At 41.2% G+C, this 11519-nt stretch overlaps 2 protein-coding genes across 8 annotated transcripts; both read left to right on the forward strand.

The window, feature by feature from the left end:
- Positions 1 to 1783: 1783 nt before the first annotated feature.
- On the forward strand, positions 1784 to 2479 carry LOC136480938 (uncharacterized). The gene has a single exon (XM_066478357.1). The coding sequence runs from the start codon at positions 1784 to 1786 to the stop codon at positions 2477 to 2479; it is 696 nt and encodes a 231-aa protein (XP_066334454.1).
- Positions 2480 to 2568: 89 nt separating this feature from the next.
- LOC136484281 (cysteine-rich receptor-like protein kinase 5) lies at positions 2569 to 11519 on the forward strand. 7 transcript variants are annotated; one of them, XM_066481523.1, is made up of 12 exons: positions 2569 to 2925; positions 3067 to 3282; positions 3367 to 3416; positions 3481 to 3979; positions 4670 to 4722; positions 5328 to 5428; positions 5621 to 5743; positions 6125 to 6225; positions 10049 to 10259; positions 10350 to 10584; positions 10678 to 10811; positions 11036 to 11519. In XM_066481523.1, the coding sequence occupies exons 4-11, from the start codon at positions 3533 to 3535 to the stop codon at positions 10730 to 10732; spliced, it is 1326 nt and encodes a 441-aa protein (XP_066337620.1). In that variant the 5' UTR covers positions 2569 to 2925; positions 3067 to 3282; positions 3367 to 3416; positions 3481 to 3532; the 3' UTR covers positions 10733 to 10811; positions 11036 to 11519. The 7 variants fall into 7 exon arrangements, with proteins under 7 accessions (XP_066337620.1, XP_066337619.1, XP_066337618.1 ...); XM_066481522.1 differs by having other exon boundaries at positions 2569 to 2991; positions 3499 to 3979; positions 11036 to 11518; XM_066481521.1 differs by having other exon boundaries at positions 3499 to 3979; positions 11036 to 11518.

The raw sequence follows: 11519 nt of genomic DNA on the forward strand, positions 1-11519 counted from the left end.
CAGTCCATGTTAGGTTTAGGATAGCACCTGAAGTCTGGAATGTCAAGTAAAATTGTTGGCGGGACCTTGTTAGATAATTTGTGCAAAGTCTCCTTTCATTTTCATGGCGGTGCTTTCACTGCCAACGCATAATAGAGGATGTTAGTAGCATTTTCCTGCTGAAAAAAAAATACGCAGGTGATGTATCCGGTCCACAAAGCATTCAAATGCATTAAGAAACCTTAATATGCACGATTTTTTTTTGGAATCCAATACGCATGTGTTGGAAATGTGTATAGTCGTTTAGGCCTGACCATACCACAATTCCAAAGAATACTATAATATGAAACAAAATATGGAAAGAAACAATGTGCTATAATCATTTTCTGTTAACATAAAGCAATTTGGCAGCTATAGGTAAGACATGGAGCAGAATCAAAAGGTCAGATAAATTTCCAACTCTCAGTAACCTTGAACTACTATCATGTGTCAGTAGGAATAACCAACATTATTGGCCACCTAGGATTGGTAAGATTGCCGGACCTGCTGTATGCGACTGTGTCATTAAGAACCGTTGCGAAGATATGAGGACAGGCAGGTAGATAGGGTTTCCTATAGCACAGGACGACAATTCATCTGCATACAAATCGCCGTCCACAGCGAAGGGGAGCGAGCCAGAGGGAGATCAGACCGGGAGAAGTAACAAGAGAGGGGAGAAGTAAGAAGAGAGGGAGATTATGTTGTTGTTCCAAGTTATTTGAAGCTGCAACTGAGGAGAAATTGAAGTAAATAAAAGGTGGGTATACAACTAAAGCCCTCAGTGTGTGCGCCTAGCTGCATCTGGGAAAAAAATGTGGGGCTGAGCTCCAATTGAGAGAGCAAATGGCCTTGCTATGGAACTGTTAAATTCAGCTCTGGATCATTCACCCCTAAATTCCTTGATGTACATCATTTTTGGAGAGGAAGCAGAAATAGCAATCAGAATTCCTTGATGTAAATTAAAGACGTCCAAATTTAGAACCAAAGACAGATACACTGAAGTAAATAAAAAGAACAGCAAAGAAAATTAATCTTTGGACAGCCGGTTACCAAGCGACATCTGCTATCAGCTGAAGAAAGCCTCAAGCGGTTTCATACATAAGACACATGCACGGGAGAAGTTAGTTGGCCAAAAAAAAGAGCTCTTCCATAACTTCACAGAATCTGGCTGTAGAAGCCTGAAGTAGTAGAGTAGAATGACAGATAAACTACTACACCTGTAAGTGACATGAAAATCAGCAAACACATTTCTAACAGAAAGGATAAAACTGAGAAAGGAAACTAAAGCATGTAATTGTTAATATAGGAAGTATAATCTTCAGTGTAGTCCTGAGAGAAGGCAAGACCATAACCAGTTAGTTTAGCTCTGAAAGTAAGGTGCTTAGAAGACAACGTACAAATAGTGCCAACTAATGATTCCATTGGAAAACTGAGACTCAACATATCAATAAGCGAGGAGCCAGGTATTTCATAGTTCATACAACTGCACACCAAAGAAAGGAGATTTAGCACAATCTGTGCACACATTGAAAACAATCACGTAGATCAGGCACCGAAAACAGTTGCATTAGCTCGTGCTAAATAGAGCCAAACTCCCAGAACTTTTTTCCCTGGGCCAGTTTGGAGGCATATTTGGGCAAACAAGGTCTATGCTGCGAGATGTGAGCTTCATCAAGATAGAGAAAGTGAGGGCAAGAGAGAGGAGAGCTGGGAGCTTACCTCGTCGTCCACGCATCCGCCGCTGCTGTCGTTGGCGAGCGTCTCCATGCGGAAGCAGGGCACCACCGCCAGGGGTGGGGTCGGCGCTGGGCGCTCGCGACCTCCAGCACGGACAGCTAGGGTTTCCTGTAGCAGGCGAGCACACACAGCAGAGGGAGGAGGCATCACCGAGGGGCAGCGACGCCTGCGGCCACCGGCTCGCCCACTTGCGCCGCGCCGTGGCCGGGGACGGGCACCGCAGGCCCGCGCCCTGGCAGCACCTCGCTCCGTGAGCGGGCGGTGCGGGCACGGCCGGCACGGCGCGAGGCCAGGGGAAGAGGAGGAGGGGGACAGGAGGAGGAGGCCGGCCGCAGCCGCCGTGCCCGCCCGCGCCGTCGCCGCCCCTGTCCGCGTGGAGTTTGAGAGGGAGAGGGAGAGGGAGAGACCGACGGGTGAGGGAGAGAGGAAGGCCGTGGAGATTGAGAGGGAGAGGGAGAGACCGATGGGTGAGGGAGAGAGGAAGCTGGGAGAAGAACCTGGAACGAGAAGCGGAAGCCCAAGTATATATTTGGCAGGCCGGATTCTGATGAGAAGCCAGGGAAGCCGAGACGAAGCAGCTGAGAAGCCGGATAAAGCAGGAGAAGCTGCCTCCGACGGAATCAACTTCTTTTTTTGGACCGTTGATCGGCAGATCGGACGGCTGCAGGAATTTCGGGCGACGTGGACGGTGTTTCCTTCCGGAAACCACCTCCGGCTTGTATAGGTAAATTCTCAAGAAATGTATTTTTTTGTAATAAAAATGGAAGCTCCCAAGTGCGGCCTAGATAGCGTCACAGCAATAGCGGCCTGGGTTAGTGGCCCACGAACTCGAATGCTCACGTCTCCACTCGGTGACTCGTGCACGGCGGCCCCATTCCCCTTCTCTCCCAACTCCCAAGCAGCTGCCAGGCCGTCGCCAACGTCGAGCAGCCGCCCGTCGGCCCTGCGGCTGAGCCTGCGGCTGCGCCCTAGCTCGCCCCCGGCACCCGACCAGCAACCTCCCTCTCCTGTCTCCTCCAGTGCCGTGCCCCTCAGGGCTCAGGCCATGACCAAAGTGCAAACTCAGCCCCGCCAGATCCCGTCAGCGGCGCGGAGGAGCGATGGTGGCAGCCGGAACGACGGCAGCGGCGTGGAGGGACGCAGGGGCGGCGCAGCCGCGGACTCGCTCAGGTCAGAACTTGCAGGCTGATGGTCGGGTCGGGCTGGGTCGGGAGCGGGCCGAGCAGAAGGCTTCGGGTATTTTGTCCCAACCGAACCTGACCCGACCCATCCCTCATTTCTGAATTTGTTTAATTGATTGATTGAAACTAGGTGGACTTGGGGTCAACGGACGCCATGCGGTGGATGTACCCTACCTTTTTTATTCGATTGGAATCGGATGGATCATCTTCTGCGAAGTTTCGATCAACGCGGTTTCCCTGGTGGCTGCCTTTACAATGATTTGTCGGTCTGTTGGGGATCGGGCTAAAACGGATACTATACGAGTGCCCAAACTTCTTCAGCCGGTGGTTTACTCTGCTCTAGCTTGTAAGTTCTCAGCGTTGTTTGCAATCTACCGTAGACTGTTCAGTTTGTATCCTGTCTGATCTGATTGAGGAAAACAATATTTAGGAATCGTAGCTTCATCTCTTCTCTACAAGCACGGCGACCACGTAATAAAGGTAAAAAAGTTGCAAAAAGGTTAAGAGTTTCATTTCCACACTACTGTTTCTCATCGTGCATCAGCTTTTATCTTGTCCACAGGTGCATAGAGGAGGCAGCACCGAGTACATGATCGATGGCACTATGGAACGGTCTCAGCCAGGCTGCCACCGTCGCACAGCTGGCTGGAGTCGACGCTGGTGGCCTCATCACCATGATTGTCCAGGCAGTGCAAACTGTTCGCCGGAACAGGGAGGAGTGCCAACACCTTATGCACCATGTCATGATGATCGGAGATCTCCTACAAATGCTTCAGCAGTCAGAGACCATGCAGCGCCCAGAGATCCGGAGACCGCTGGACGGATTGGAAGACACACTCCGGCAGGCGTACACGCTAGTCGTGTCCTGCCAGCAGAGCAACACCATGTATCGCTTCCTCATGGCAGGAACTCAAGCTCAGAAGTTCCGTGACATCCGAGATAGAATTGATTCATATCTCCGGCTCTACCCTTTGGTCAGCCACATCGACACAAGAGAGTTCATAACTAGACTTTACAGCCGTGCACATCCTTCCCAACCACAGGTATAAATGTTGAAGTAGTTGTATCATAACTTAGTGTCTGCACTATTGTTCCTGCGGTTTTAGGACTTTCTCTTGTTGAAGCTGGTGAGTCCTTGACTCAAGGACCACTTCCTTGTACTGCTGTACATGCCCACTGTAGGTCTTATACTATACTATGAAAATACTTCAATGGAATCTCTGTGTTTCATTAATGTGAATGCTTATACTGAAGGGATTCTATTAAAAGTTTGAAAAACTGATAGGAGTCAAGTTGGGATTTGTTTGTCATCATATTCCTCATGAGATTCAGGTTGCCATTTCAAGCAGCAGATGAGATGTTTGGGGTTGTTTGCCTCAGATTGAAGCATTAGGTGTCCCTCAACAGAGTTAGCATGAAATTTGGTCCTTAGTAAATTGAGGCAAAACTAAGCATAGGAGTGTTACATTTTATTTATTAATCAATTAATATGCACAGGAATATGACCATATATGAATTTTTACATACTTCTTGTCTAATTTGCGTCAACAGGTCTACTTGAATGTTTAAGGATCCAACCTGAACAAAATGCATTTTTGCTTGAAGCTAGAACAAATAAATGTTTTATTTATCCTACCTCACATTGTCATCATTCATTCACATAATTACAGCCAACTCCTGGTTCTTCTATATTGTCAATTATTCTAAAATCCTAAGATGCTTTGTCATTTCAGGCTTCAGAAGAGGCGCCGGAGTCATCTGGGAGCCATGTCAACCCTGGCTCCCGGTACAGTGTCCACAATACCAAGTTTTCTCCTTTATTTTGTGATCATATCCCACATTTGTCCCTACATTTTACATTGCTTGATGTGTTGGCATAGTAAGAGGAAGTTTCTTTAAGCAATGTAAATGTCATTCATTTACTTGTCTAGTAACCAATGTGTACCGTACATTTCGTATCTGCTTTAGTAAGATGGTGTCTGTTGGATTGGGAAGAATTTAGGGTAATTGTAAATTTGCCAACTTTAATTGTTACTGCAATCTTGCCCCTAAAAATTTGCAAACATGCCAACAGAAATGCCTTTTGTTTGGTATTATTGCAAAAAAAAAAAAAAAAACAGTGGCAATTTGGCAAATGCCCCTATTCTTTGTCTTATGGGAACTAGATTCTTGTTAAACTTAACTGTTAACTAACGATTAGTTATGACTTGTGAAAGATTAGAGGACAGCTGTAGAAACATGTTACAGATCACACATCGTTGTTTCTATACCTTGATAACTGTAATAGACGTGTCCCAGAAAACAATTTGCCAAATTATTTTATTTTAAAGGCTTTGTTGTTGTTGTTGATGATGAAAATTTATTAGCTTTTAGTGTTTAATAGCATGACAGTTTCAGGACCCATGGAAGTGCCTCTGATTACCATGGCATTGAACCAGTAGGAGTTACAGCAGTAACTGAGCCATCTGTGTTGGAAGAACAACAAACAAATGGTATTTCCTTTAACGATGCTTATGAGCATGACAGATCTAGAAAGTAAAACCATATACTCTAAATTACCAGATCAACCTCCAAATTATATTGTTATGTGTTATTTCCTTTCACAGTGAAAATTGAATTATTTCATTTTTATCTGCTATTTCTCGCTAGCATCGATATATCATAGTTACATCAATTATTTGTAGGCTATGACAATGCTGAAGTGTTGCCAAATACGAGGCATAGGTTTAGGTGGCCTTTTCATTGGGCTCGAAGGGAGACAACGACGCTTGAATACCTCCAGAGGCTCCTTGGTCATGAACAAGCAGGTAGCCTGCAAGAAACATGAAGCACTTATCACTAAATTGCATCAATCGTAATTGTCATGCATCTTTTGAAGTAAAAATTAAACCACAGTTATCATGTACTTCTACAATGCAAATAATAGAAAGGCATTCCCTACTTGTACTATGCAAACATGTACCACTGGTTTTGAATCTTAATTGTTCCTGACACTTTGAATTTCCTTTTTGCCATTGGCTCTCTCAGTGAAACAAGGTTGTAAACCCCATCCGCCAAAGGGGATGAGCTTTTAATAACTAGAAGATGAAAATTACCCAAAGTGAAATAAGTGCTCAGTATTCCTGCTGCATTACCAGGTGAGAAGAAAGAAATGTACTGAGCAATGTTTCTTGCTGGTTCTTTTCCAGGAGGGCTTACGGCTTTCAAGTTCTCCGAACTGGCTAGATCTACAAATAATTTCTCATCTAACAATATAATTGGAAGTGGTGGTTTTGGTAATGTTTACAAGGTATCTTACATGCTTTTATTTTGTTCTTATAATTATGAAAAATACTTTTTTTCTATATTCATGTTGAAGATGTTAAAATGGTCTTGGCATAATCAAGATCTTGCTTAGCCTAAACATGACCACTAACATATACTCAGTGTGGAAATTAGAGGCTTAAATACTTTTGAATGCCATTAGTGCCTTTGTAGCAGATGCTGATGTAGGTGTAATGCTCTTCACCAAACTTTAGAACTCTCTGTTGATGTTCCAGTGTAGATTTGTCCTCCAAGGCATGACCTCCTACCCTTGATGTGAAATCAAGCTTCCAAACCTTCCAGAGCCCTAATTGACCGGTTGTAGATGTAGATAGGCATGCTAATCATATTTAGGTTGTAAGCCACCTCTTATTTATAGGCTTTGTGGAACTGGGGTTGACTCCTAGATGCCTTTGGGTTACAGCTAATCATGGTGAACTAATCTAAACAGATTATAGGCACTTATTCGTGGACCTAAACTCATCTGCCTTGTCGTTGGACATAGTTTTTGGCTGAGATCATATAACAACATTTTCCCACTCGATCAAACAGATGACAACTTTATGCTCGCATTAACTTATGTTCAGATCAATGCGTAGTTAGTAGCATTTTTTGCTACTAGGACCCCTATTATCCATAGTTCCCTGCAATACCTAGTTAGAACGCTTGTTTACTTATTAGGAGTTGATGATATGGCCTGTACCCAGGATCATTAAAACCCATATTGATTTATGCGCTTCTAAATGGAATGACTGGTAAGCCTTAGAGCAACTCCACGAGATCTCTTATATTGCATCTCCTATAAGTAATTTTTGTATAGTCCCTTAAAAATCAATTTAGAATATAGGAGAGCACTGCTCTAGATTACCTAAAACTTGTCTCTATGTTTGTTTAGGGTATGAGATAGGTAGTTGTCTCCTTTATTTAGGAGAAAGGAGGTTGTTTTTAGGAGACCTCTTAAAAATGGTATCAAAGATGAGATAGGAGATCTGCTGCAGTGCCTCCATCTCCTAAAATGCTAGTTTTAAGGTATAGGAGAATCGATAGGATATCTGGTGAGCTTGATGACATTTCATTCCCTTTCAATATCACAAGAATCTATAGCACCTTTCTAGTCGATCTTTTCTAGATTAAATTGATGTTTTGCCAAGTATTCTTAATGCAATGATACGTAGTTCTCCTGCGTGTGTGAGAAAAAAAGATGTTTTACCAAGTATCCCGATTTGTAAATGCCAAGTCAAGACTAGTATAGAATATTTGTTCATATAATGAAGTTCAAAACCATAGTGAGCTATGAGCTTAGCTTTAATCTTTCAATATTGTCCATTAAGAGTTATAGACCTATTTATATCCTACTGTTTTGACTCCATTAGGATTTCTATTAATGCCCATTCTTTATTTATGCTTATAGACTTAATAGACTCAATACTCTCGGCTGAGTTTCATCTGATATTTTCACCAGTATTTTCTTATAGGTTAATTAGTAGTCACAACGGATTGGGTAACAATCGAGGCTCTTTAATTGTGCCTCAAAATCAACTAATTATTAGTTGGTACATTTTCCTATTGTGGTTCCTTAATTGACTCATTAGAATCTTCAATAGAAATTGTACTAGTTTAAACGGAGTTATACAAACTTGTGGCACAAGATAAGACGTTAAAAGTTTTCTTGAATCACTGGTACAAGAAACTAATCATGCATATCTTCAAGATTTATACTACTTTAGGAACATAATCTATTTTTATCTTAACAACTTAGCAAAACAATAAGAAGACATCATCAAACTAAGACAGAAGCTACTTGCTGAATCTAATGTAAAGCTCCAATATATTGGACTCAACTTTATTTCCATCAGCGCTTTCATCTTTAGACTTCGGTCCCCTCTTTCTTATGGTTTGGCATTACCTGTAGGAAAATTGGAAATATGTATAATTGCACCTGAGTGTAGGAAAACTATGTGTCACCATATATTTTTCTTATGGTTTGGCATCACCATATATTTTTTTCTCAAACAACATAGGAAAACTATGTGTCATTTCATTTAGTAAAAAAAAAAAAACCAAAGGAGAGGCAGAGCCAACTCCCCTAGGCCACTTAGTACAAGACTAATTGCGCTACACACAGTTCTCTCCTAGGACACCTATTAGGAGAATTGAATTTAAGGGAAAACTAATGAGGCAACTTTTATTACCCTTCTTTTGAAACCATTCTTTAAACTTAGCACATGATTGTTGTTTCTTCTTATTAAAAAAATTCTTTCTTTTTTAAATTCAGGTATAAGACCATTGACTTAAATGAGTAAATTTTTCTCAATACCTACTTTTTCAAATATTTGATTGCCTTGTAACAACATGATGGAAAATTCCTACTGTCTTTGTATAGCCAATATTCGTTCTATAGTACCTTTTAGAAACAGGATGCTAATGAATTCAACAATATTCCTTTTAGAAACAAGATGCTAATGACTTTGATTACTCAAACTATGAAGCTTAACAAAATGATAGCCACATGTGAATTACATTAATAGACTTATTAATAGATGTAATTCTATATCCTTTTTTTCCCAAACACGCAGCGGAGCTGCGTATCATTGCATTAAGAAGAAGTTGAACAGGGTTGAAGAAACCCTAACAAACCCACACAAAACATGTGCCCGGAAGCACATGCACTCCACACTAGCTTAACTAAAAAACTAAAACTAAAAAAATCAGGAGAGAACGACCCTAGACCAGACAGACAAAAAACAAATCATTGTGTTTCTTCTTTGCTAGCATGGGACTGGAAACAGAATGGTAGTCAACGTTGTATAATAGAGACCATGGTGATCACAAAATGAAGAGTAGTAAATAGAATAGAAGCTGAATTTGAAAACAACGGGGTAGGGTTTACTAATTTTATATAGATGTAACTGATAAGTTCTGGACTGCAGAGGTGCTACTTAGCTGAAGAAAATTATTTGTCAAACGCTTTTAGTCACAGAGGAGCCTATTTATAAAATTCTTTGTTCCTTCGCGCAATTCTTTTTAGCATGTTTTTTCTAGTATGAAAACAGATTCACATTATTTATAGTCTTGGCACTAAATTTCTTTAATAAACCCTATAAAGATGGATATGTGTTTAGAGATACCATAGAGATAATCTTCGTATGATAAGAACATGCTCGGCAGTTGCATCTCTGCAGAGGGGCCGTTGTATTATTTATACAATATACACACTCAATTATTGAGTATTTACATTTTAAGCACTGACAAAAAAGATTGCTTGTGACAGACATGTTTTTTCTGAAGGAGAGAACACCTCATTATAAGTTTCTGCCTCATTTCCTAGTTTGGTTTCAGAGCAAAACATACTCAGTTCAATTCTGTTCCAAGTTTGAGTCGTATCTTATTACTCTTTGGTCTTATTTTGTGATCATTGTACTTCCTGTTTTGAAGACCTTTGCACAATTATTTTGATTAATTACTAATATATAAAAGCCCCTCCCTACTGTTGTCCTAAAAAAGAAAGTAACATGCATTTCATTATAGCGTCTTCGTTATGTTTGTAGAGAGCAGCGATAAAATCATTTCACACCAACCTATACTGTTTGAGAGACCACTCAAAGTTATCTTTGCTGTTTTCCTAGCCACTTAGTTGTTTGCCGCTTATTATTGTTTTTTCATTGTCCTTTTTTCATTTTTATTATGCAATATCTGTTTAAGTTAAATCTTTTTATACAAAAAAATGCTTCATATACATGATCTTCATTGGTTAAACGCCTCAATAAAATAGATGAGTTAATCATATTTGTACTTGTTTTCCTCCTCAGGGCATATTGCCAAGTGGGGTTTGTGTTGCAGTAAAAACCCTAAGTAAACATTCCTATCAGGGCACACCTGAGTTTGAAAATGAGGTTTATATTATCTCAAGACTCCAGCATGCAAATATAGTTAAACTTCTGGGATGCTGCATTGAAGGGGACAATCGAATTTTAGTCTATGAATATATGGCAAGAGGAAATTTACGCTATATAATTGATGGTACAACTTGCCTCAGTGATTTCCTTGAGTTACAGTTCATTCACATTTGCTGTCTTAATTTGCCCTGTCAAAATGCTTTTATTGTTGCAGAGCTGAGAGCTGGTGTCTCGCTTGCCTGGCCTATACGATTTAGGATAGTTGAAGGTATTGTCCAAGGTGCTTGTTATCTACACCAACACTCCCGACTACGAGTAATTCATGGGGATCTAAAACCAAGTAATATTCTCTTGGATTGTGATATAACCCCTAGGATTGGTGATTTTGGAATGTCTGTAGTCTTAAGTTCAGATGAAGATGAGCAAGAGACTAGGCCAGCCGGGACTCTGTAAGTGTACATCTAATGCTCTAGTCGACCATGAAGCTACCAAGGACAATGTAAAGGATACATCTAACGCACATAATGTTTTTGGTCTTGCAGTGGTTACATGGACCCTGTGTTTTGCGCACACAGGCATTATCTCAATCAAGAGTGATGTGTATGGCTTTGGTGTCAATTTTCTCGAGATAATCACTGCACGACATCCTATGATAGAAACCTCCTTGCCTGTTTATGTAAGTATACACTTGATGTATGTAAGATTGTGACCTTAGCGTGCAATAGTGCTTCTAGACAATATCTCTTAGTGTGTACTAGTGCCACAGTGAAAACACCTTCCCTGCGTTAGAATACACCTCAGTTTACTATTCATTTCCATTTTATATGCTTCCCATTTTATCAGTAACATTTATTTTGACTGCTAGATTTTTTTTTTCATTTGAGACGAGAACTTTTGCAGGCTTGGGATTTATGGTCTTCCGGAAGAGCAATGGAGCTGATAGATGCATCACTGCACGATGAGCCCCAAATGAACTCTATACTTCGATGCATTCAGATAGCACTGCTTTGTGTTCAACGGAACTGGGCAGACAGGCCCACCATGGCAGATGTTCTGTTGATGCTGAAATGTGAGACTATGACCTTACCTGTCCCTGGGCCTCCTGTAGGATATACATCAGGGCCAGTATTATCGGGAGGATCAGCAAATACCAGTGAAACAGCAAGCAGTACAACCTATGCAAGTGCAGAGTCGGACGACTGAAGAAGAAGAGGATACCTCATACAGTCATACTTCAGCTAAGTGTTTTAGATAAATCTTATACTCCTAGGAGTACATAAATAGTCCATGAGGCTCAATCTATAAATCGACCACATTAAACCAATTCTATTATTTTTTTCTATATGGTATCCCAAGTTCAGGTTGGCATCGTGAGACTTATGGG

The sequence above is a fragment of the Miscanthus floridulus genome, chromosome 9 (genome assembly GCF_019320115.1).
Source record: "Miscanthus floridulus cultivar M001 chromosome 9, ASM1932011v1, whole genome shotgun sequence".
Classification (NCBI taxonomy): Eukaryota; Viridiplantae; Streptophyta; class Magnoliopsida; order Poales; family Poaceae; genus Miscanthus; species Miscanthus floridulus.